Genomic DNA, 27,434 nt, shown 5'->3' on the forward strand with positions numbered 1-27,434 from the left:
GTCTGACTTGGTGAAAGGACTATATCAACCTTAGAGAGGGTCTTCCCCTGACTGTTCAGACTCCCAACCACGTTCTCTTCTCGGACGCATCGGACGTAGGCTGGGGTGCGACATTAGACGGTAGGGAATGCTCGGGATTATGGAACTCGAGTCAAAGGACAATGCATTTCAACTGCAAGGAGCTACTGGCAGTACGTCTGACCTGGAAGCTTCAGGTCTCTCCTTCAAGGCAAAGTGGTGGAGGTGAACTCGGACAACACCACGGCTTTGGCGTACATCTCCAAGCAAGGAGGGACCTACTCTCTGACATTGTACGAGATCGCAAGGGACCTCCTCACCTGGTCAAAAGGTCTAGACATATCACTAGTAACGAGGTTCATCCAAGGCAACTTGAATGTCATGGCAGATTGTCTCAGTCGGAAGGGACAAATAATTCCAACAGAATAGACCCTCCACAAGGATGTATGCAAGAGACTTTGGGCCACCTGGGGCCAGCCAACCATAGATCTCATCGCAACCTCGATGACCAAGAGGCTCCCAATATTTTGCTCACCAATCCCGGACCCAGCAGCAGTTCATATAGATGCCTTTCTACTAGATTGGTCACATCTAGATCTATATGCATTCCCTCCGTTCAAGATTGTCAACAAGGTACTGCAGAAGTTCGCCTCTCACGAAGGGACAAGGTTGACGCTAGTTGCTTCCCTCTGGCCCGCGAGAGAATGGCTCACCGAGGTACTTCGATGGCTAGTAGACGTTCCCAGAACACTGCCCCTAAGGGTGGACCTTCTACGTCAGCCACGCGTAAAGAAGGTACACCAAGGCCTCCACGCTCTTCGTCTGACTGCCTTCAGACTATCGAAAGACTCTCGAGAGCTAGAGGCTTTTCGAAGGAGGCAACCAGAGCGATTGCTAGAGCAAGGAGAACATCCACCCTTAGAGTCTACCAATCGAAGTGGGAAATCTTCCGAAACTGGTGCAAGTCAGTATCCGTTCCTCGACCAGTACCTCTGTAACTCAAATAGCTGACTTTCTCTTATATCTGAGGAAAGAACGATCTCTTTCAGCTCCCACTATCAAGGGTTACAGAAGCATGTTGGCATCAGTCTTCCGTCACAGAGGCTTAGATCTTTCCAACAATAAAGATCTACAGGACCTCCTTAAGTCTTTTGAGACCACGAAGGAGCGTCGTTTGGTTACACCTGGTTGGAATTTAGACGTGGTACTAAGATTCCTTATGTCAGACAGGTTCGAACCGCTACAATCAGCCTCCCTGAAAGATCTCACCTTTAAGACTCTTTTCCTGATATGCTTAGCCACAGCTAAAAGAGTCAGTGAGATTCATGCCTTCAGCAAGAACATCGGATTCTCATCCGAAACGGCTACATGTTCTACAACTTGGTTTTCTAGCCAAACACGAGCTGCCTTCTCGGCCTTGACCAATATCGTTCGATATTCCAAACTTATCGTATGGTTGGAAATGAACTAGAAAGAGTCTTATGTCCTGTAAGAGCTCTTAAGTTCTATTTAAAAACCTTTACGAGGCCCGTCTGAAGCTTTATGGTGTTCAGTTAAGAATCCATCTTTGCCTATGTCAAAGAATGCTTTATCCTATTTTATCAGACTGTTAATACGAGAAGCTCATTCCCATCTGAATGAGGAAGACCAAGCTTTGCTGAAGGTAAGGACACACGAAGTTAGAGCTGTCGCAACTTCCGTGGCCTTTAAACAAAATAGATCTCTGCAAAGTATAATCGATGCAACCTATTGGAAAAGCAAATCAGTGTTCGCGTCTTTTTATCTTAAGAATGTCCAGTCTCTTTACGAGAACTGCTACACTCTGGGACCATTCGTAGCAACGAGTGCAGTAGTGGGTGAGGGCTCAACCACTACAATTCCCTAATTCCATAACCTTTTTAATCTTTCTCTTGAAATGTTTTATTATTGTTTTTGGGTTGTCCGGAAGGCTAAGAAGCCTTTCGCATCCTACTTGATTTGGCGGGTGGTCAAAGTCATTTCTTGAGAAGCGCCTAGATTAGAGGTTTTGATGAGGTCCTGTTGTATGGGTTGCAACCCTTGATACTTCAGATCCTAGGGGTCGCTCAGCATCCTAAGAGGATCGCGAGGCTCCGTAAGGAAGACGTACTTAAAAAGGCAGAGTAATTGTTCAAGTCGACTTCCTTACCAGGTACTTATTTATTTTATGTTTGTTATTTTGAATAACTGCTAAAATGAAATACAAAATACTTAGCTCATAATAATGTAAACATGTAATGCTGGTCTCTACCCACCCCCCTGGGTGTGAATCAGCTATATGATCACCGGCTAAGTTTAATATTGAAAAATGTTATTTTTATTAATAAAATAAATTTTTGAATATACTTACCCGGTGATCATATATTAAAGGACCCTCCCTTCCTCCCCAATAGAGACCCAGTGGACTGAGGAGAAAATTGGTTCTTTGTTTGCTTGGAGTACTAAGTACCTGCTCGACAGATGGCGCTGTTGATGTACACCCCCACCTGCATAGCGATCGCTGGCGTATTTTGACCGTAGGTTTTTCTGTCGAGCAACAGAGTTGCAGCTATATGATCACCGGGTAAGTATATTCAAAAATTTATTTTATTAATAAAAATAACATTTTTCATATTTTTTGATAATTTTTTGAGAAAATTCAGGCATTTTCCAAGAGAATGAGACCAACCTGACCTCTCTATGACAAAAATTAAGGCTGTTAGAGCAATCTAAAAAAAATATACTGCAAAATGTGCTGGGAAAAAAATAACCCCTTGGGGGTTAAGGGTTGGAAATTTCCAAATACCCCAGGGGTAAAAGGGTTATAGGACCAATCTTCTCAAAGAGAGAGGGTTTTATAGGTCCTCTAGATCTAGACTGTCTATTTTAGGTTTCAAAAGACAGTCTACCAATAATTTGCATCCAAAGCAACGGAATGTATAGTACATTTTGATTAGTGCCAAAGAATATATTAGTTACAAGAACTAGTTTAGATAGCACCGTGAAGTTTCTGTGTTTCCTGTTTCACGAAAGGAAAGTGTATTACTATTTCAACTATCTTGATAGTTGACATAGTAATACACTAGATCTATGCTTAATACCTTCCTCAGGCATCTTAGTATAGATTTATCCTCTTTCGGTGTTATTGCAGTTGTGATCAGGTCCTTTGTAATTGCAACACCAGTTGACAGAACTGTTTACTGGAGTCTAGATTTAGTGTTACAATATCTTAAGCATCCTTGTTTTGAACCATTAAAAGGTCGCTGTTAAAGATCTAACAGTCAAAGGTCTTTCTGTTAGCTTTGGCTTCAGCTAAATAAATTAGTGAGCTACAGGCCCTTTCCAATAATGTAAGTTTTGGTGTTGAGAGAATAATTTTCTCTCTCTTACCTACCTTTTGGACTAAGAATGAGTTCAAGACAAAATCTTTCTCAATTTTTCCACATAATTTATTGGAGAGATAGGTTGGTTGTTTGATAGAAAATAGGTTTCTTTGTCCGATTAGTGTGGATAAGTTTTTTTTAGGTAAGATTGAAACCAGTAGGAAAAAGTTTCTAATTTTCTTTCTAGGGATAAGGATTCCAGAATATCCTCGTGCCAAGGATGCTAGTTTTTTCGTATATCATTATTAGCTAAGCTACAACCCGAGTTGGAAAAGGTGGATACTATAATCCCAATGGCTCCAACAGGAAAATAGCCCAGCGAGGGAAGGATATAAGGAAACAGATAGATGAGTATGTCTGAGTGTACCCTCTAGCAAGAGAACTCTAACCAAAAACACTGGAAGCCAGCATTCTGTCCAAATCATGTCCACAAAAAGCTATCAAATACATTTTATCTGGTACAGATAGAAGAGTTGAAAGACCCAGGCCTACATGGCTTAGGACTATGAAGCCTGAAGTGGTAGATGATGAATGGAGGAGTAATGATTTAAAATCTCAAGACTGAGACAACTGGCAAAATTTAACCGAGGCCCTTTGAGTCAATAGGCGTAGGAAGAGTTGATGATGACCGGATATATACCAAGAAAGCCAGTGTTTAGTTTATAGAATCCACAGCTGAGATCCCAGAGGACTGACCTCTTAATATTTTATTGTCTTTAGTCTTTTTATTCTCTAATAATTTTAGTCTTCAGCCTAATATTTACAGGGTTGCCCCTGAAAGGCTATAGCTTCTCTAATCTCCCTTCTAAATAGCTTTTCAGGAAATGCATGACTGAAAGGGTTGTGTTGAAACAAACATTTCTTTTATTAAACCTTTTTTCATACAAACCATATCAATTATGGAGCGAGTACCTTACTCCTTTTTCCACATATATGAAAGGAAATGAAGGATCAAGATTCTCCCAATGAATCAACCTTTCAATTTACCTCCAGGAATGAATGCTTTTTAATTTTAGAAAGTGACTTCTAACTAATCTTACTCTTGATCTTGTAGCAAAGGGAAAAGGAAGGAAAGAGGGCATCAGACGCAAGACCGAGTATCTACATTGCCTCTTCTAATCCTTAAATAGTACTAGTTGGAGTAACTAGGATTATCTTGAGCTTGTAAATAGCACAGAAGAGTATTTGATTCAAAGGTTTGTTTGGGAAAACCTGTCTTTTTATTGATAAATTATAGTAAAATCACAAATTTTAAGTAATTTGTATTTTTCCTAACATACTTACCTAGAACGACCTTCTTAGGAGTTACTGGTTAACTCTACCTAACCGACCAGCTTTTTGTATAGTTTATCTCCCTCTTCCCGTTTTCTACGGGTTCAACCTCTGGCAGTGTGGTACATGCCCGAGGCGGCCCCGGGGTCAGGCAGCGTGCTAGCTCAGGTCGACTCTCCGGTAAGTTTCTGGTCGCGACGCGATATACATCGCGCCGCGCTCTCTCTTACCTGTGCGACCCTCGTGTCCCCCGAGCCTTTGTGCTTACCGCGTGTTGCCCACGTGTTTTCATTTCACTTTCCCGTTCATAATTTAATACAGTAAGCTAAACAACATTAGTAATAACCTGATACCAATGTGGTAACGTCCCTGACTGGTGAACGCCAGACTGGGGTTCGAGTCAGGCTCAAACTCTTTTAGTTTCTTTGGTCGCTGCAACCTCACTATCCTTGTGAGCTAAAGCTTGGGGCTTTGGGAAAGCCTATAGGTCTATCTGCTGAGTCATCAGCTGCCATTGCCTCACCCTCCTTGGTCCTGGCTTGGGCGCTAATCATATGTCCATGTGGTCAGTCTCTAGGACATTATCCTGCTCGATAGGCCAATGCCACTGTCCCTTGTCCCTGCCATTTATGAGCGACCTTTAAATATGAAACCTGACTATTTGTTGCCTTTTGTAGCTGGAAATCAGAGGCACTGGTTTCAGGTTAGGTATACCCTAGGACAAAATTTAACAAAACTAGACTTATAAACTGCTTCTTTGAACCCATTAAGTTTGTAAATTAACCCTTTAACCCCCAGGCTATTTGGAAATTTCCAACCCTTAACCCCCAAGGGGTTATTTTTTCCCCAGTACATTTTGCAGTATAATTTTTTTTAATTGCTCTAAAAGCCTTAATTTGTGTCATAGAGAGGTCAGGTTGGTCTCATTCTCTTGGAAAATGCCTGAATTTTCTCAAAAAATTATCAAAAAATATGAAAAAAAAAATTTTATAGCATTTTTTTGCAAGGACATACCGGTACGTCCATGGGGGTAAAGGGATGGCTTTTGTGAAACATACCAGTACGTCCTTTGGGGGTAAAAGGGTTAAGGACAGTATACAAACATTGTGAACTGTTAGGGGCTGTATTGAATTATCATAAATTCAATTAATTTCTTTTGGTTTCCTTTCTTTCACAAATGTGCAAGATGTATTAGTTACGTATAATGTCCTTCTGACACATATCACAAGAATATAAACAATGGTATTCATTCAGGCAACTTAGATCAATGATTTGAACTGGTCATCTAATTGCCATAAAGCTATTTTTCTTGAGATTTTAATTCATACTGTACAATTAAACCTCTAAACATGCAATATATAATTTTTCCTGTGTTCCTGACTTCAAAAGACTTGTGACGGTGCCGAGTGAAAACCAGTATCCCTTTAACAATGTATTCTCACATTCTTTGTAACGGAATGAATTTCCAATACATTTCACATTAACCCTTTTACCCCCAAAGGACGTACTGGTACGTTTCACAAAACTCATCCCTTTACCCCCATGGACGTACCGGTACGTCCATGCAAAAAAATGCTATAAATATTTTTTTTTTTCATATTTTGATAATTTTTTGAAAAAATTCAGGCATTTTCCAAGAGAATGAGACCAACCTGACCTCTCTATGACAAAAATTAAGGCTGTTAGAGCAATTTAAAACAAATATACTGCAAAATGTGCTTGAAAAAAATAACCCCTTGGAAATTTCCAAAGAGCCTGGGGGTAAAAGGGTTATAAATATCCCTAAAAAAAAAACTACGTCACCGTTCTATTACCTGTCATCTTCGGCCAATTCTGTGTCGATGTCAAACTTGTACTGGAAACCCGAACATCCGCCGCCTTCAACTATAACCCTCAGGAAGGAGACGTCGTCGTCTATTATCTCCTTGAGCCTCGAAACGCACGAGTCGCTGAGGACGAGGCCATCGTTTGGTAGTTTGTCGGGGCTTTCTTCTGGAGAGGCATTGCTTGCGAAAGAAGGACGCTGTATTGTGTGCTGGAGACCGATATTACTCTTCAAAACCTTTGAGGATAACACAGGTGGTGAAGCCCTGCAAATGATAAAGATTACTTGTAATCTCGGCCACGGTTAAAGATTATAAATTTTATATTCCATAGATACAATACCACTTCTTTATTAGGGAGATACTACTACATACCTCTTCCTGTTAGAGAGATACCTCTCGATACCCTTTCCTCTTAGGGAGCTTCCTGTTAGAGAGATACCTCTCGATACCCTTTCCTCTTAGGGAGATACTACTCCATACCTCTAATTCTTATGGAGATACCAATAAATAAATACCTCTTCTTATTGGGAAGGTACTACTCGATACCTCATTCAATACAGTGGAACCTCTACATACGAATTTAATCCGTTCCAGAACCAACTTCGGATGTAGAAAATGTTCGGATGTCGAAACGAATTTTCCCATAAGAATACATGGTAATTCATTTAATTCGTTCCTCAGCCTAAAAACCCATAATAAATCCTTAATAAATGGCTACATATAATTACACATAACAATAACATAACTGCATAATATGAAAGAAGCATATAAAAAAGATAATTATAAAGAAATAATGAATAAAAAATGTGTTTTAATGCCACTTTACCTTAGAGACAGGCCAACGCAGGTGTAGGATTTGCTACCCAGGAGGAGACAGACGATCGGCGAGAAGGTAGACATGGTGTTAACATGTTCTTTAAATAAATACTCTCTCTCTCTCTCTCTCTCTCTCTCTCTCTCTCTCTCTCTCTCTCTCTCTCTCTCTTGTTCTTCTTCACTGTTAGTGTTAGAGACGTCTATTAATTTTTTTTCTGAGAGAGAGAGAGAGGGAGAGAGAGAGAGAGAGAGAGAGAGAGAGAGAGAGAGAGAGAGAGAGAGAGAGAGAGAGAGAGAGAGAGAGAGAGATTAAACAAAAATGAGATTAAACAAAAATGTGTTGTGTACATATGATTTTTAACAGCGTTAACGAGTTGAAAGACAGTTAAATGTAACTAAAAAAAACAATATCAGCGAATCTGAATTCCTTTATTAACTTAAAAAAAAAATATTGATACAAACACACTCGTGTGCGTATGCGCAAACGCACACACACACACGCACAAGGAGACACGATCGGTGAGGAGGTAGAGATGGTGACTGCGATAACATACTGTAACTTACACTACGGAAATTTTAATCTAACTAAGCTTATTTATTTTTTTATTTTATTTTTATATTTCATATTTTTAAATTTTTTTCTTTTGATTTTTTATTTTCATCACTTTCAGTGACGAGTTACGGTATGTTATCGCAGTCACCATCTCTACCTCCTCCCTAACCGTCTCTCTTACTGCGTAGCAAAATTCTTGCACCTGTGTGTGTGTGTTTGTGCATACGCACACGAGTGTGTTTGTATCAATATTTGTTTTAGATAATGAAGGAATTTAGATTAGCTGTTATTACTTTCTTAGTTTCATTTAATTGTTTTTCAACTCGTTGACGCAGTTAAAAATCATATGTACTCTAAATGCATTTTTGTTTAATCTCTCTCTCTCTCTCTCTCTCTCTCTCTCTCTCTCTCTCTCTCTCTCTCTCGGAAAAATAATAGACGTAGACGTATCTAACACTACAACAGCGAAGAAGAACGAGAGAGAGAGAGAGAGAGAGAGAGAGAGAGAGAGAGAGAGAGAGAGAGAGAGAGAGATTTTATTTAAAGAACATGTTAATGCTATGTTTAGAGAGAAACAGAAAAAGAGAGAAGTCTTATTTAAAAGAGCTTGTTAATGCTATCTTGGTTTTCTTTGCTTCACTTTTTTCTTTCTTTCTGTTCATCACGCTGGCCCTTCTCACAAATGATCGTTGCCAACAATCTCTTTGTCCTTTATCCCTTACAATAAAAGGTGCTCTATCTCTTCCAGGGTATTGCTATGATGTCTTGTAATAATGGTGATCCCCTTCGATGGTTATTTGCTTTAATAGCTGCCTTCAGCTTGATGATCCTCGAGATCATAGGCCTATTCCGGCCATATTGTTTAGCCATACAGTATCACTCACATGTACACTGCTCTCATGTTTTTCTATAATTTCTTGCTTCAATTCTATTGAAAGAATTGCCTTCTTCCTGTACTGAAACTTAGCTTCTTAGGGACCATGATTATAGGTAAAATCAAAAAGGAAATGTGAGAAAAGGAAGAAAATAAGCACTGTTAATAACAGACCAAACAGAGGACAACCACATGATACACACAAGAACAGAGAACTGAGCACTCGACGCTCAATGGCGTAATGTTTACTTCGTGTGTCGAAATAAAATTCGGGTGTAGAGTCAAAAATATGCTCGAATTTTACTTCGGATGTAGATACGTTCGGATGTAGAGGTTCCACTGTACTTCTTCCATCATACCAGTTCATAAAGTCATAATGATGTTTTGGTTGTAAGGTATACTGAAAGGTTGATGGTCTTATCCTAGTTGACACGAAGAAAATCTAATGTAAAGAGCAAGATGAATAATGTCTAGCCATGTGATAGCGCAAGTTACAACCTTCACAAACCTGGGGTTCTCTTTCTGTATCCCTTGGGTTCTTGGTTTTCAGGAAATGCTGTGGTGTCAATTTCCCGATCATGGTTTTGTGTTGTATCGCTTATTATACAGTATTACTTTTTGACACAGCATAAACCAATTGGACAGATGCCTTAATGTCCTTTTCTAGCACAAGTTTGTGAAAAACAGAAGGAAAAAGTGGAAGAAAGATTGGCCTTATAGGGGAAAAAAAAATTCATCTAAACTTCGTCTTTAACCCTTTTACCCCCAAAGGACGTACTGGTACGTTTCACAAAAGCCATCCCTTTACCCCCATGGACGTACCGGTACATCCTTGCAAATAAATGCTATAAAAATTTGTTTTTCATATTTTTTGATAATTTTTTGAGAACATTCAGGCATTTTCCAAGAGAATGAGACCAACCTGACCTCTCTGTGACAAAAATAAAGGCTGTTAGAGCAATTTAAAAAAAATATACTGCAAAATGTGCTGGGGAAAAAATAACCCCTTGGGGGTTAAGGGTTGGAAATTTCCAAATAGCCTGGGGGTAAAAGGGTTAAAGAGTTGGTAATGGAAGATTCACTTAAACCAAAAGATTTCATAGGCACAAAAATGCTATCCAAGAATGTTGAGTAGGGACAAACTAAACTCATTAATTACTTGAATGTATCTTACCAAGTAGTCATCATAATTCATTATCAATGTTACTGGTTTACCGTCCTTAAACGAAAAAAATTTCTACCCCTCTCTCCCCAGTAACCCGATAAGTGGCAACACTAGGCGAACACACAACTAATCATTACATCTGAAGTACAACATGAAATCATCATCGTCCTTCCCATGTAAACCAACCTCTTTACTCCAACTTTATTTACGATTGTTATGAGTTAAAAGGTTATGTCCCTATAAGGTTTTAACCCTTTTACCCCCGGGGTATTTGGAAATTTCCAACCCTTAACCCCCAAGGGGTTATTTTTTTCCCAGCACATTTTGCAGTATATTTTTTTTAAATTGCTCTAACAGCCTTAATTTTTGTCAGAGGTCAGGTTGGTCTCATTCTCTTGGAAAATGCCTGAATTTTCTCAAAAAATTATCAAAAAATATGAAAAACAAATTTTTATAGCATTTTTTTGCAAGGACGTACCGGTACGTCCATGGGGGTAAAGGGATGGCTTTTGTGAAACGTACCAGTACGTCCTTTGGGGGTAAAAGGGTTAAGCTTCTGTATAATTTGGGAATGCAGAGCTACATGAGCTGCCTTCAGCTCTAGGATATTGATATGCCTGTCCTCCCAGATGTGCCCCCCCCCCAGCCTTCTATTGATATTTCAAAGAATAGAAGCATCTACAAAGGTAGGGGACTCAGCAGTATGAAGCTTCATCTGTGGTGGAAATGTGGGAGGTTGGGCTGTGGCACCCTAGCAGTACCAGCTGAACTCGGCTGAGTCCCTGGTTAGGCTGGGAGGAACGTAGAGAGTAGAGGTCCCCTTTTTTGTTTTGTTTCTTGTTGTTGTCGGCTACCGCCCAAAGTTGGGGGAAGTGCCTTTGGTATATGGATGGACAAAGGTGGGTATTTTAAGGGTGTTTCCTATAGGTGATTACTGTATCCTAACCACCAGTCCAGGTCCTCCCTTACTTCCCCTATTACAGGGATTAACTGGTGTTGGTCGTCTTTGGCTGCCGACCAATGCCTCTTTAGGCACCACTGAAAGGATCTCTGGTGTAATCTGCTTTCCCGAGCCTTGTGACTCGGTCTTTGGAAGGAAACACTTTTCCCGATATCGTACCTAACCTCATGCCCAGGTAAACCATCCTCTGCTTTGGCTCTAGGCCAGACTTCTCTAAACTGACCACAATCCCCAGATTGTGAAAATAGAGAATCGCCCCGCTGTTGAAGGAGATGTCTCCATAATGATGAAAAGATCAGCCAGTCATCCAGGTATTGAAGGTACTAATACCCCTGGAATGAGTTAAAGCTGAGACTAGAGTGAACCCTTGAACAGTGGTCGATAGCCCAAAGCAGAAAGCAGAGGATTGGAAGACCTTCCCTCCGAGGATAAAGAGGAGAAACTTCCTTGAGGATCGAAGTATTGGTATCTGAAAGTAACGTATGCATTTCTTAGGTCTACTAAAAGCATAGAGTATAGTCTTCCTTCCTGATGGTGGCTCGTATGGTGGTCTCTGTCAGTCCCAGTGTCCTAGAATCGCCTTTCCGAAAGGGACCTTTTCCTAGGAAATTGATCCCTCCTATTCCCGTATCTGAGTTCTCTATGCTCCTGGGCTGAAGAGATCTCGGGAGATGGAGAATATAGCGGAGACTTTCCCTGCAAAAGTGTGTGTGTGTGTGTGTGGTTCAAGGAGATTGATCGTGCGAGAACTTCATGGTTAGTCTATTCCATTGTCTCGATTGAGGTCTTCCCTTAGATCTAGTGGGTTCTCAGGAGCACATGCTCTAGACTAGAGTAAGGTATGCTGTCTACCCAAAGGGTAAGAGTGCGTCGCTGTCTGGGATCGCATTTGAGAGCATTCCCCTACCTGTGAAAGCTTTCCTGAAGGGACATGTCTGCCACAGCTAGAGCACGTGTGCTCTGGTCCTTGTTCACTTCCAGGTGTGTTCAGATAGGGAATTGTACCTCCATGGTAGACTGCATGTGTGCCACAGTGTGCTCGCTAACCGTTCTGAGAAGGGCTACCTGATCCAGAGAATCATCTCTATAGGTAGTAGGTTGGCCAGGACACCAGCCGCCCGTTGAGATACTACCACTAGAGAGTTATGGGGTCCTTCGACTGGCCAGAGAGTACTACATAGGACCCTTCTCTCTGTTTACGGTTCTTTCCCATTGCCTACACAGACACCGAATAGTCTGTTCCTATTCTTCACAGATTCTCCTCCGTCCTCATACACCTGACAACACTGAGATTGCCAAACCATTCTTCTTCACCCAAAGGGTTAAGTACTGCATTGTAATTGTTCAGTGGCTACTTCCCTCTTGGTAAGGGTAGAAGAGACTCTTCAGCTATGGTAAGTAGTTCATCTAGAAGGACACTCCAAAATCAAACCATTGTTCTCTAGTCTTGGGTAGTGCCATAGCCTCTGTACCATGGTCATCCATTGTCTTGGGCTTGAGTTCTCTTGCTTGAGGGTACACTCAGGCACACTGTTCTATCTAGTTTCTCTTCCTCTTGTTTTGTTAAAGTTTTTATGGTTTATATAGGAAATATTTATTTCAATGTTGTTACTATTCTTAAAATATTTTATTTTTCCTTATTTCTTTTCCTCATTGAGCTATTTTCCCTGGTGGGGCCCCTGGGCTTATAGAATTCTGCTTTTCCAACTAGGATTGTAGCTTAGCATTTAATAATAATAATAATAATAATAATAATAATAATAATAATAATAATAATAGAGGGAAAACCCTTGTCTGTATATGCCAGGTCTCTTGCAAGAATGCCCTCAGTAGGACGCTCCCGAACCAGTGACCATTGAGTCCCTGCCCGCAATGCTGCCTTTGCTGCTCTATCTCATATCTGGTACAAATATTCATACCAATCATATGAAGGAGAACGCACCCTAGGATGAATGTTCTTGCGCGAGAATCTCGGAGAGTTCTCAGAACTCTTCTCCTTAGAAGGTGAAAAGTGTGAATGCCCAGCTGATTGTGTGCATCCAAAGAAACATGACAAATTCGTAGATAATTTGTATTTTTCCTAACTATACAAACCTTAGCTATTTAATAGGGGTTATTACTTTCGGCGTAGCTGAAATGACGAGCCATTAGAATTTTAACGAGGGTTTACTACCCCACCGCTAGTTAGCGGGGGTAGGGAGGGTAGCTTGCTACCCCGCCCTTCACACACACCTCTGCTTGAGCTCACTTTGCTTAGAGGTAGGACTTCAAGGGGGATAGGGCTGGCGGGCCAGTTTGATTAAATAGCTAAGGTTTGAAGTTAGGAAAAATGTTATTTTTATTAATAAAATAAATTTTTGAATATACTTACCCGGATATCATATAAGCTGTCAGCTCTGCTGCCCGACAGAAAAACCTAAGGACAAAATACGCCAGCGATCGCTATACAGGTGGGGGTGTACATCAACAGTGTCTTCTTCAATTGCACAAAAAATTGGCTTATTGAGAAAGTCTTTTAAGATATTCGGTGATCAATCTATTCTGAAGAAGTGTTTTAATTCTTTTATTCTACCTTGTTTTGAGTATTGTTCTCCTGTCTGGTCTTCAGCTGCTGATTCTCATCTTAATTTGTTGGACAGAAACTTACGGTCTATTAAATTTCTTATTCCTGATCTAGATATTAATCTCTGGCACCGTCGATCAATTAGTTCATTATGCATGTTGCATAAGATTTTTCATAACTCTGACCATCCTTTACATTCAGATCTCCCTGGACAATTCTATCCTGTTCGTAATACTAGGCAGGCAGTTAATTCTAATAGCCAGGCCTTCTCCATCATAAGACTCAATACTACGCAGTACTCTAGAAGTTTTATTCCAGCTGTTACCAAGTTGTGGAATGATCTTCCTAATCGGGTTGTTGAATCAGTAGAACTTCAAAAGTTCAAAGTTGGAGCAAATGCTTTTTTGTTGACCAGACGGACATGAGTCTTTTTATAGTTTATATATGACATTTTTGTTGTTGACGTTGTTAATAGTTTATATATGATATATCTCTTTTGACATTACTTTTTTCAGAATGATTTATTGTTAATTTGTTCTCTTCAGTTATTTATTTCCTTATTTCCTTTCCTCGCTGGGCTATTTTTCCCTATTGGAGCCCCTGGGCTTATAGCGTCTTGCTTTTCCAATTAGGGTTGTAGCTTGGATAGTAATAATAATAATAATAATAATCTGTCGAGCAGGTACTCAAGTACTCCATGTAAACACAGAACCAATTTTCTCCTCGTTCCACTGGGTCTCTATTGGGGAGGAAGGGAGGGTCCCTTAATATATGATCACCGGGTAAGTATATTCAAAAATTTATTTTATTAATAAAAATAACATTTTTCAATATTAAACTTAGCCGGTGATCATATAAGCTGATTCACACCCAGGGGGGTGGGTAGAGACCAGCATTACATGTTTACATTATAAAGAGCTAAGTATTTTGTATTTCATTTTAGCAGTTATTCAAAATAACAAACATAAAATAATTAAGTACCTGGTAAGGAAGTCGACTTGAACAATTACTCTGCCTTTTTAAGTACGTCTTCCTTACTGAGCCTCGCGATCCTCTTAGGATGCTGTGCGACTCCTAGGAGCTGAAGTATCAAGGGTTGCAACCCATACTAAAGGACCTCATCAAAACCTCAAATCTAGGCGCTTCTCAAGAAAAGAATTTGACCACCCGCCAAATCAACCAGGATGCGAAAGGCTTCTTAGCCTTCCGGACAACCCAAAAACAACAATAAAAAACATTTCAAGAGAAAGATTATAAAAGGTTATGGAATTAGGGGAATGTAGTGGTTGAGCCCTCACCCACTACTGCACTCGCTGCTACGAATGGTCCCAGGGTGTAGCAGTTCTCGTAAAGAGACTGGACATCTTTAAGATAAAAAGACGCGAACACTGACTTGCTTCTCCAATAGGTTGCGTCCATTATACTCTGCAGAGATCTGTTTTGTTTGAAGGCCACTGAAGTTGCGACAGCTCTAACTTCATGTGTCCTTACCTTCAGCAAAGCATGGTCTTCCTCATTCAGATGGGAATGAGCTTCTCGTATCAACAGTCTAATATAATAGGAAACTGCATTCTTCGACATAGGTAAAGAAGGTTTCTTAATAGCACACCATAAAGCTTCTGACTGTCCTCGTAAAGGTTTAGTTTGTTTTAAATAGAACTTAAGAGCTCTAACAGGGCACAAGACTCTTTCTAGTTCATTTCCAACCAAATTAGAAAGGCTTGGAATATCGAACGATTTCGGCCAAGGACGAGAAGGTAGTTCGTTTTTGGCTAGAAAACCAAGCTGCAAAGAACATGTAGCCGTTTCAGATGAAAATCCGATGTTCCTGCTGAAGGCGTGTATGACTCTTTTAGCTGTAGCTAAGCAGACGAGGAAAAGAGTCTTTAAAGTGAGATCTTTAAAGGAGGCTGATTGTAGCGGCTCGAACCTTTCTGACATAAGGAATCTTAGAACCACGTCTAAATTCCAACCTGGTGTGGCCAAACGACGCTCCTTCGAGGTCTCAAAAGACTTAAGGAGGTCCTGTAGATCTTTGTTGTTGGAAAGATCTAAGCCTCTGTGACGGAAGACTGCTGCCAACATGCTTCTGTAACCCTTGATCGTGGGAGCTGAAAGAGATCTTTCCTTCCTCAGATATAAAAGGAAGTCAGCTATTTGAGTTACAGAGGTACTGGTTGAGGATACTGATACCGACTTGCACCAGCTTCGGAAGACTTCCCACTTCGACTGGTAGACTCTAAGAGTGGATGTCCTCCTTGCTCTAGCAATCGCCCTGGCTGCCTCCTTCGAAAAGCCTCTAGGTCTCGAGAGTCTTTCGATAGTCTGAAGGCAGTCAGACGAAGAGCGTGGAGGCTTGGGTGTACCTTCTTTACGTGTGGCTGACGTAGAAGGTCCACTCTTAGCGGAAGAGTTCTGGGAACGTCCACTAGCCATTGCAGTACCTTGGTGAACCATTCTCTCGCGGGCCAGAGGGGAGCAACCAACGTCAACCTTGTCCCTTCGTGAGAGGCGAACTTCTGCAGTACCTTGTTGACAATCTTGAACGGGGGGAATGCATAAAGGTCTAGATGGGACCAATCCAGAAGAAAGGCATCTATATGAACTGCTGCTGGGTCCGGGATTGGCGAGCAATAATTTGGGAGCCTCTTGGTCATTGAGGTTGCAAAGAGATCTATGGTAGGTTGGCCCCATGTGGCCCAAAGTCTCTTGCATACATTCTTGTGAAGGGTCCATTCTGTTGGGATGATTTGACCCTTCCGACTGAGGCGGTCCGCCATGACATTCATGTTGCCTTGAATGAACCTCGTTACTAGACAGGTTTAGATCTCTTGACCAGGTGAGGAGGTCCCTTGCGATCTCGTACAACTTCAGAGAATGGGTCCCTCCTTGCTTGGAGATGTACGCCAAGGCCGTGGTGTTGTCGGAGTTCACCTCCACCACCTTGCCTAGAAGGAGGGACTTGAAGCTTTTCAAGGCCAGATGAACTGCCAGTAGCTCCTTGCAGTTGATATGTAACGCTCTTTGCTCCGAGTTCCAGGTGCCCGAGCATTCCCGACCGTCTAATGTCGCACCCCAGCCCGTGTCCGATGCGTCCGAGAAGAGAACGTGGTTGGGGGTCTGAACAGTCAGTGGCAGACCCTCTCTGAGGTTGATGTTGTCCTTCCACCAGGTCAGTGATGACTTCATCTTCTCGGAAATAGGGATCGAGACCGCTTCTAGCGTCTTGTCCTTTCTCCAGTGAACAGCCAGGTGAAATTGAAGGGGACGGAGGTGCAGTCTCCCTAACGCAATGAACTGGTCCAGTGATGAAAGCGTCCCTATCAGACTCATCCACTGTCTGACTGAACATCGGTCCTTCATAAGCATGTTCTGGATGCATCCTTGGGCTTGACTTATTCTGGGGGCCGACGGAAAAGCCCGAAAAGCTTGACTGTGAATCTCCATCCCTAGGTACACTATAGCTTGGGATGGGACCAGTTGGGACTTTTCCATATTGACCAGGAGACCCAATTCCTTGGTCAGATCTAGAGTCCACTTTAGATTCTCCAGACAGCGACGACTGGACGAAGCTCTTAAAAGCCAGTCGTCCAAATAGAGGGAGGCTCTGATGTCTGCTAAATGCAGGAATTTGGCAATATTCCTCATCAGTTTCGTAAAGACAAGAGGCGCCGTGCTTAGGCCAAAGCACAGGGCTTGAAATTGGTAGACAACCTTCCCGTAAACGAACCTTAGAAAAGGTTGGGAATCTGGGTGGATGGGGACGTGAAAGTAAGCGTCCTTGAGGTCTAAAGAGACCATCCAGTCTTCCTTCCTGACCGCTGCTAGAACAGACTTTGTCGTCTCCATGGCGAACGTCTGCTTGGTGACAAAGACATTCAGAGCACTGACGTCTAGCACCGGTCTCCACCCTCCTGTCTTCTTTACCACTAAGAAGAGACGGTTGTAGAAGCCCGGGAATTGATGGTCCCGGACTTTGACTATCGCTCCCTTTTCTAGTAAGAGAGACACCTCTTGCTTCAAAGCTAGTCGCTTGTCCTCCTCTCTGTACCTGGGAGAGAGGTCGATGGGAGTCGTTGCTAGAGGGGGCTTGCGCAAGAATGGGATCCTGTACCCCTCTCTGAGCAACTTCACAGATTGTGCATCTGCGCCCCTGTTCTCCCAGGACTGCCAGTAGTTCTTGAGTCTGGCTCCCACTGCTGTCTGAAGAAGGTGGCAGTCAGACTCTGCCTCTAAAGGACTTGGTACCTTTCTTCTTGCTTCCACGTTTCCCTTCGGCACGAGCACCTCCTCTGCTGGAGGCTCTGCCACGAAAGGGCGGAATGAATCTTGACGCTGGAGTATCCATCCTGGGTCTAGACACGGAAGGCAAAGGGGTGACTTTGCGTGCAGATGACGCCACTAGGTCATGCGTGTCTTTTTGAATCAAGGAGGCAGCAATCTCCTTGATCAACTCCTCTGGGAAAAGGCACTTCGAGAGAGGGGCAAACACAAGCTCCGACCTCTGACATTGAGTTACTCCAGCTGACAAGAAGGAGCAAAGGTTTTCTCGTTTCTTGAGGACCCCGGAAACGAACGAAGCCGCAAGCTCACTGGAACCATCCCGTATGGCCTTGTCCATGCAGGACATAATGAGCATGGAAGTTTCCCTGTCAGAAGGGGAGGTCTTCCTGCTCAACGCTCCCAAACACCAGTCCAAAAAGTTAAACACTTCGAACGCTCTGAACACTCCTTTCATCAGATGATCTAAATCTGAAGGAGTCCAACAAATCTTGGAGCGTCTCATGGCCAGCCTGCGGGGAGAGTCTACTAGACTTGAGAAGTCGCCCTGGGCAGAGGCAGGAACTCCCAAGCCGAGAACTTCTCCCGTGGCATACCAGACGCTCGATCTGGAAGCGAGTTTCGCAGGGGGAAACAAGAATGCTGTCTTCCCAAGGTGCTTTTTGGACTGCATCCAATCTCCCAACACCCTTAAAGCTCTCTTGGACGAGCGGGCGAGGACGAGCTTCGTAAAGGCAGGCGCGGATGACTGCGTGCCTAAAGCGAACTCAGATGGAGGTGAGCGTGGGGCCGCAGAAACAAACTGATCGGGATACATATCCTTGAACAGTGCAAGTACTTTTCTAAAGTCCAAGGAGGGAGGCGTGGTCTTGGGTTCGTCGATGTCCGTGTGCGGGTTGTCAAGGTGTGCAGCGTCGTCATCATCAGAGAGTCCATCGTCTGAATGCTGAAGAGGAAGCGGCAAAGGAGTAGGCATTGGCTGGTCAGCTGAGTCCAGCAGCACGGGTGCATGCGTGACTGCACTGGACGCAACGTCATGGAACTGTTGGTCAGTCTGTGAGCAGGCAACAACCATAGCTGCGCGGGGGCGCAAAGCGTCTACTCCCGACTGTCTAGTCTGCTGTGGGCGAGTAGGGGTAACCACAGTGGGTTGCGAAGGTTGACGCACCGCGTCAAAACAAAACAACTTAGGTTGTTGTTGTTGTAACTCGCGAACGTCAACGGAGGGTTCCGTGCGTCGGCAAACGTCAACATGCGGCTGGCAGGGTACAGTGCGCATGGGTGGCGGGACTCTCACAGCTGGAGTGCGGGAGAAGGTAGCCTCAGCGTCTACTGGACGCACAACCGTGGTTGGTTGTAGGCTAACGGGTGCAGCGTCAACCTTCTCCGCACGAAAGTCCTGCATTAAAGATGACAACTGTGTCTGCATGGTCTGCAGCAAAGCCCACTTAGGGTCTACAGTAGCAGGTGCGGCAACAGACGGTGTTACTGCCTGTTGCAGTACCGCTTTGCCTCTCTTAGGAGGTGTGCAGTCATCGGAAGACTGCAGCGAGTCCGAACTGACCCAGTGGCTACAACTGGGCCGTTGGACTTGCGCGGAAGGGACCTTGCGTTTGAGAGGTCGTGAGACCTTGGTCCATTGTTTCTTCCGAGAAACATCTTCCGCAGACGAGGAATAAATGGGCTCTCTCGTCTTCTTGTGGGTGGGGCGATCTTGGCAAGATACGTCCGAAACCACGGAGGGAACGTCTGTCCGCTGATTAAAGCCTGTCGAACCCTTTGGTCGTACGACATTGCTTCTCCCCTGGGCTTGGGAGCTTGCAAGAGGTCCCGGACTGGGAGGACGACAGGCACGAACAGACGCACCCTCAAGCGCAACACTAACACTTTTCACAACACTTCCACTCACTAGGTCACTACCCACTGCACTCTTACCCTTCAACTCCCTGACGTCTGCCATGAGTTGGTTACGGTCACTCGCCAATGACTCGACTCTCTCACCCAGAGCCTGGATGGCACGCATCATATCTGCCATCGAAGGTTGTTGAGTGCTAGAAGGGGGATCAGGAGCAACCTCTACAGGGGAAGGAATAGGTTGTGGGGCATGGGGAGAGGAAAAATCAACTGAGCGAGATGAACTCCTCCTGACTCTATCTCTCTCTAGCCTACGTGAATATTTCAGGAATTCGAGAAAATCAAATTCCGAAAGCCCAACGCATTCCTCACATCGATCTTCCAATTGACAGGTTTTACCCCGACAATTGGAACAAATGGTGTGCGGATCGATAGAGGCCTTCGGAAGACGCCTTGAACAGTCCCTAGCACTACACTTCCTGTATTTAGGGACTTGAGAAGGGTCAGCCATCTTGAATTAGTCAAAGGGGTATTCAAAATCTATCCAAGTCGTCAACAAATAATCCAAAATTCAATCAAAGAATGCAAGGAAGTATTGAAGATAACCTTTGCAAAGCGAAAGCTAATAACTAGAAATGAGTACTTCACCAAAATCTGTGAAAATCAATCCAGTAAGCAACAGCGTATTTAGTAGGTCTTGCCGGTGGCACGACAGAGAGAAAATTGGTTCTGTGTTTACATGGAGTACTTGAGTACCTGCTCGACAGATGGCGCTGTTGATGTACACCCCCACCTGTATAGCGATCGCTGGCGTATTTTGTCCTTAGGTTTTTCTGTCGGGCAGCAGAGCTGACAGCTTATATGATCACCGGCTAAGTTTAATATTGAAAAACACAAATTATCTACAAATTTGTCATTTGTTCGTAACTGACATACAAACCACGCTATTTAATAGGGGTTACTCACCCATTAGGAAGGGTGGAAAGTCCCGGCCAGTACTGGCTTTTGGCTTTGCCCAGGGACCCAGTATCTGAGTGTTTCAACACTCAACAATAAGGAGTCCCTGCACCTCGCTAGAACCTTGCTACGCAAGGTCTGCGGCCTACATAAGCTGTGTGTGAAGGTATAAAATGTGACTCGTCCTAGGAAGTTGAACTGTAGTCCTTTAGATGGAGACTTTAGGCTAGGACTCACCCAATACCACCTTGTCAAGGTATGGGGACGTGACAGTATTAGCTTAATACTAGGAACACAAGGAAACATGGTTTACCTGCAGTGGTTTGAGGTCAGCTGTGCAGAGAACCCAGGATGCTGCTTTCCCCAAGAGAGGGGAGGATGAAGAAAAGAATAAGGGCCAGACATACCTTTTTATTTATGCAGACTAAGACCGGGTAACAAAGCCCTCAACCTTCTGCTACTTGTCCATTAAGGAGCCTGAGGTTTTAAACCAGCTGTTGTGCAGCCACCACAGGGCCGATAGAAAACGTATCGAGCCTCCTGTGGGTCACGTCTTGCAAGTAGTGGGCTGTGAAGGTCGTCTGACACTTCCACATCCCAGCCTGAAGAACCTGCGTCACTGAGAAATTTTTCTTGAAGGCCAGGGACGTAGCTACGCCCCTGACATCATGTGCTCTAGGGCGACATGATGGAGGAGGGTCTGGATTCAGGGACAGATGAATCACCCTACGAATCCATGCCGAGATGGTGTTCTTGGTGACCCTCCACTTAGTCCTCCTAGTGCTCACAAACAATGCCTTCACCTGGGGACGGACTGCAGCCGTTCTTTTGAGATATAGCTTCAGACTCCTTACTGGGCACAGTAGGAGATGGTCTGGGTCATCTGTTAAAGAACGAAGACTCGAAATCTGGAAGGTGTCGAACCGAGGGTCCGGCAGCCCCGGATTCTGAGTCTTAGCAATAAACTCAAGGACGAATTTGAATGTTACCTCCCCCCATCCCCTTGAATGGGCGATGTCATATGAGAGACCATGAAGTTCACCGACTCGCTTGGCCGAGACCAAAGCTAGTAGGAACACCGTCTTCCAAGATAGGTGGCGATCTGAAGCCTGGTTCGTAGGGAGGTCTCTTAAGAGACCTGAGAACTCGAACCACGTTCCATGGAGGAGGTCTCACTTCCGACTGGGGGCAGGTAAGTTCATAACTTCCTATGAGTAGGGAAAGTTCCAGCGAGGAAGAAATGTCCACTCCTTCGAGCCTGAAGACTAGACTTAAGGCTGAGCGATAGCCTTTCACCGCCGAGACTGAAAGGCGCATTTCTTCCCGCAAGTACACAAAGAACTCCGCTATTGCTGGAATAGTGGCATCGAGTGGAGAGATACCCCTTCCACAACACCAACCATTGAAGACTTTCCACTTTGCCTGATAGACAGATGCGGATGTCCAGACATCCTAACCGCAACTTGTTGCGAAAATCCTTTCTCAGCGAGGAGATGCTGGATAGTCTCCAGGCGTGAAGTCGTAGCGAAGCTATGGCTTTGTGGAAGATGTTGGCATGTGGTTGTCTGAGTAGCTTGTGTCGCGGAGGGAGTTCTCTCGCAAGTTCTGTTAGGAGTTGCAGAGGGTCCGGAAACCATTCCACGTGATGCCATAGCGGAGCTATAAGGGTCATTGAAAGATTGACCGATATTCTGGTCTTGTTGAGCACCTTCCTCATCAGACAGAACGGGGGAAAGGCGTACACGTCGATGTTGTCCCACCGTTGTTGGAAGGCATCTTGCCAGAGCGCCTTGGGATCCGGGACTGGGGAGCAGTACAGCGGAAGCTTGAAGTTCAACGCTGTCGCGAACAGATCCACAGACGGGGAACCCCACAAAGTCAGGACTTTGTTGGCTACTAGATGATCCAAAGACCACTCGGTACTCACTATCTGAGACGCTCTGCTCAGACTGTCGGAGAGTGTCTCTCAAGAGGGACTCCCCTGGTAAGCTCTTCCAACGAATGGTGAAGGGGGAGAGCCAAACAAGTCTCCTCTACGATGTCAAAGTACCTCCTCTGTTGGACACGAGGAGGTGGGAGGAGCTTGTTGCCAGCACTGGATTGGCTGGAGGAGGCAAGCTCAGAGAGCTGGACTTCGATCTTGTCTCTGGCACTCTTGACCCCTTGAGATCAGGGCACTGGCCTTCGAGGGTTTTTGAGTCCCAAAGACTCGGTCCAAGACCGTGTCTTTGCCCTCACGAGGAGGAATCTCTGGGTCAGCAAACCCATTGAGATTCCTCATAAAGGTCAGAACCAGCCAGAACGCGTGTTCTGACTCCTGCAGCTCTCCTCCTGAAGGACTAGCAGCGAAGTCTCCTGTCCCCAAAGGCTCTTCTTGGGGGACTCGCGGACAGTCTCCGAGTGACTGGCTGGCTCCGGTCTAAGCCTTGATGAAGACTTTGGTACAGTCTTGGAGTCCTCCGACTCCCTCCTGGGAGGGATGCAAGATTCCAACAACGACGGTGGTAGGCTCTTCTCCCCCCCTACCCGAGAAGACTTTCCAGCTCGAGGTGGGGTTTCCCTCATCGGTGCAATGGGGGAACACCTCACCTCACGTGACTCCCCTGAGGATGGGAAGTCTTCGTCCGAAGGGGAGGGAGAAAAAATCTGGGGGGGTGAGGAGGCCTGCCTCAAGGACTTACGAGGAGTCAGCTTTGCCCTCAGAGAAGTTACCACATTTGAAACTCCTCTTTTCCTCTTCTGGGGAGTAGAAGCTGCCAAGGATTTGTGGCCCAGATCAGAGAGAACAGGTTTAAATGCCTGCATGACTGCTCTAACTAGTGTCCCAAACCAAGGCTGCTGATTGCGCTGCCAGATACTCCCTCTGGAGGGAAAGGGATCGTCCGATCCCTGGGAGGAGTTACCAAAGGGGGATTCGCCTAAAAAGAAGAGGATGATGGAGAAGAAATGTCCCTGGACTTTTCTGGAACCTTCCCCCCTGCTGGCGAGCGCGCTGTTCTGCGCTTGCGGGGGGGGGGGGGATGCGACGATAACGATTTTGCCGCGCATTGTCCTGCAGCCTCGCGTGTGGGGGGGGGGGGGGTTTAATGACGATGGCGCTCGTGCGATGGGGAATACCCTGGGTCGCTCGTGGGCGGATATTGGCGCGCGAGGGTGCGCGCGGGCGAGCGATGGCGTGTAGGAGCGCGAGCCAGAGACAGCAGAGGGTGCGCAGAAAGAAGGTTGCGCGCGAGGGTGAATGTTCGCGTGCGCGCGGGCGCGCAGGGTCAGACTGAAGAGCCCGTGCGGGCGATTGATTGATTGATTTAAAGTTTTCAGGCATCCTGACATCTGAGGTCATTGACGGCGGTAACATTTAATTTATGTATACAAAAATAAAAAATAAAATAAAATAAAAAATAAAAGAGTATTCAATTAAAATCATAAAAGTTGAATGTCATAAAAGTTAAATATTTTTCAGAAGACCTGCTTCTGAAATAAATCTAAAAATGCCACTTGCATGGTAGGACACATCATTTCCAAGAATCTTGGCAAGGATGAACCTGCCACCCTCACCTCGAGCCTCAAACAAATATCTATTCCTTAAGTTGTTATAATTGGGGCATTCGGTCAACAAATGCCTTACTGTTAGAGGTACTAAACAGTCGTCACAATACGGTTGGTGTTGGCCCTTTAGCAGAAACTTGTGTGTCAACCGAGTGTGACTAATACGGAGACGACAAAGAGACGTCTCCCATTTTCGGGGCATCATATTATACCTCCAAGGAGATATGTCATTTGTTATCTCTCGCATTTTATTGCCATCTTGACTATCCCATTGCTGTTGCCATTTATTGCAAACCAATTTCTTGATGTCAGGTAAGAAATCATTACAGGGAATGGGATACCTTCTTGGCAGCAACTCGGATGCAGCCTCCTTAGCCAGTGAATCTGCCTTCTCATTCCCGGACACACCTACATGTGCTGGAACCCAACAAAATTGAACTGTTATACCTCTCCGTCCAATAATGAAGAGCCATTCTAAAATCTTTAAAACGGAGGGTTATTAGAATTAAAAACTTCCAAAGCTTGAAGGACACTCCTTGCATCACTAAAAATTGTAAAATTACCCTCCTTCTCCAACGCTATTTTCTCAATAGCGGTTAATATGCCATACAGTTCGGCAGTAAATATGGAAGCGGTCAGAGGAAGTGCACCTCTACAATTAAAACCATTACTATGTACTCCAAATCCAACGCCAGCATCAGATTTGGAGCCATCAGTATAGATAAAAGTTGATCCTCTATGTTCTTTAACATGTTCATTAAAAAGAGACCTGGCTTCTAGGTCTGACATATTCTTCTTATCTCCAATAAAATATTTACAAAAAGATATCTCTGGTAACTTCCATGGAGGCGTTGATGATACCTTGAATGGAAGTACCTTATTTCTAATTATATCCATCCAGACTATTTAATAATCGTTTCACCCGAAAGCCATAAGGTTGAGGAGATTTTGGGTGCAACTCAAAGTATGATGCGTGTCTTACAAGGCTTGCAGTCTGAAAGGCTAGAGAGTTAGGGAGTCTTTGCAATCTAAACCAATACCGAATAATGGAAGACATTCGGTAAAGGTCTAGAGGTAACTCTCCAGCATCAACGAGGAGACTTGGGATAGGCGACGTTTTAAAAGCTCCAGTAGACAATCTAATACCTGCATGATGTATCGAGTCTAATATTTTTAACCGGCTTGGGGTGGCTGAAGAATATACCTCACAACCATAACTAATTTTGGAAAAAATCAAGGCCTTGTATAATTTTAAAATAGTATTGCGGTCTGCCCCCCATGATGTATGGGACAATACTTTCAAGATATTCAGAGCTTCAACACATTTAGCTTTTAATGCTTTTAAGTGAGAAACCCATGTAAGCCTACAATCAAATATCAAACCTAAAAATTTAGCTTCTCTTGCACATGGTATCCGTTGACCTTTAATGTATATATCCAGGTCTGGATGTACTCCCCGGATACGACAAAAATGGACAATGGTAGTTTTACTTGTCGAGAACTTAAATCCATTCATGTCAGCCCACTGGATAATTTTATCAATAGAGAGTTGGATTTTTCTCTCAACCATTGCCATTCTAGTGCCAGCAAATGATATTGAGAGATCATCCACAAATAATGTTGAGAGAACATCCTGGGGAATGGCTGAGGTTATCCCATTAATTGCTAGTGCAAAAAGGGTTACACTCAGCACACTACCCTGAGAAACTCCTTCTTCCTGGCACTTACTCTCTGATAGAGTTTCCCCCACTCTCACTTGAAAAACTCTACGTGAAAGAAATGCCTGAATAAATAGTGGCAGCTCTCCTCTCAATCCCAATTCATGAATGGTTTTAAGAATACCATATCTCCATGTGGTATCATATGCCTTTTCAAGGTCAAAAAATACTGTAACATGGTGCTGTTTGGAAGCAAAGGCTTCACAAATAGAAGACTCAAGTCGTATCAACACATCGGTCGTTGAGTGTATTTTTCGGAATCCACATTGAATCGGTGATAAAATACCTCTCTTTTCAAGGTACCATATCAGCCTTGCATTGACCATCTTCTCCATGATTTTACATAAACAAGATGTCAATGCAATAGGACGATAGTTTGCTGCTAAAAACTTAAAGTCTTTACCGGGTTTTAAAAAGGCTAAAATAATGGCTAGTTCCCAAACACTTGGGTAACTATGATCATGCCATATTCTATTAATAATGCTTAAAATAAATAGCTTTGTATTAAAATTTACATGTTTAATCATTGCATATGGAATTCCATCGGGTCCAGGGGCTGTATCTTTGCAATGAGCAAGTGCGGAATCAAATTCTCTTTCAGTGAAAGGAGAATTATACGACTCTTCCCTTCTTGTTGCAAAATTTAAAATTTTCTTTTCTTCAGTGCTCCTATACTGGTGACCAGGGGCTCCTTCACACTTGCTGGATACATTTGAAAAATGATTAGCCAGGGCATTGCTAACTTCATTTGCTTCAGTTACATACTGCCCATTCACCCTCAACACTGGTGGTGGGTTGGGGGTGAATTTACCAGCTATCTTTTTTACTTTCCTCCACACAGAAGATGGTGGTGTTCTACTGTTGATGGAGGAAACAAAAGACATCCATGACCTTCGCCTTGCTTCTTTCATGGCACGACGGAAACGTGCTCTACATTTCTTGTACATAATTAAATTCTCATCAGTTCTGCGTCTACGCAATCGTGTTAGAGATCTTTTTGTGGCTCTGTGGAGTGCAGTTAGTTCTGAAGACCACCACGGGACTGGTCGTCGTTTGAATAACCCTGTTGTTTTGGGAATTGAATTGACTCCTGCTGTATGAAGAGTTCCATTCAGTAGGTCTATGGCATCATCAACACTTTCAAACTGTTCTGCTCTCCCTTCGATTTCACTTAGCTCAGAAAATTTAACCCAGTCTGCCTTGTCTAGATTCCAACGTGGCGATCTTTGCAAAGGCGGACCCTTGTTGGTGTTTATAATGATTGGTGCATGATCACTAGTATGCCAATCATATAATGTCCTCCAATCAAAATCAAGAAGGCAGTTAGAGCTTGCAATTGAAAGGTCAATGCATGACAAAGTACCTGTCTGAACATGGAAGTGTGTGGGCTCTCCTGTATTAAGGAGTCCCACATCCTCATTCTCCACAATTGATGAGATAATATTGCCCCTTGTGTTGGCCAAAACATCACCCCATAAAAGATGTCTACCATTCATATCTCCCAGTAAGAGAAAAGGTTGAGGAAGTTGTTGAATGACCTCTGCTAAATCATCATATAAAATATTATCATTTGGAGGTAAGTACAGAGAGCATATTGTATATTTTCTCCCTATATCAATTTGTACAACAACTGCCTGCAGGGTTGTACGT

The 27,434-nt window shown here is 43.8% G+C and overlaps 1 protein-coding gene across 1 annotated transcript in view; it reads right to left on the reverse strand.

Annotated features, from left to right (window-relative positions):
* LOC137637535 (iron-sulfur cluster assembly 2 homolog, mitochondrial) overlaps window positions 1-27,434 on the reverse strand; it is a 53,946-nt gene that overhangs the window by 8,763 nt on the left and 17,749 nt on the right. Inside the window, exon 2 of the mRNA XM_068369695.1 lies at window positions 6,485-6,760. Coding sequence (XP_068225796.1) covers window positions 6,485-6,760 — 276 coding nt within the window. The remainder of the gene's footprint in view (window positions 1-6,484; window positions 6,761-27,434) is intronic.

Source organism: Palaemon carinicauda, unplaced genomic scaffold (genome assembly GCF_036898095.1).
Source record: "Palaemon carinicauda isolate YSFRI2023 unplaced genomic scaffold, ASM3689809v2 scaffold82, whole genome shotgun sequence".
NCBI classification, from domain to species: domain Eukaryota; kingdom Metazoa; phylum Arthropoda; class Malacostraca; order Decapoda; family Palaemonidae; genus Palaemon; species Palaemon carinicauda.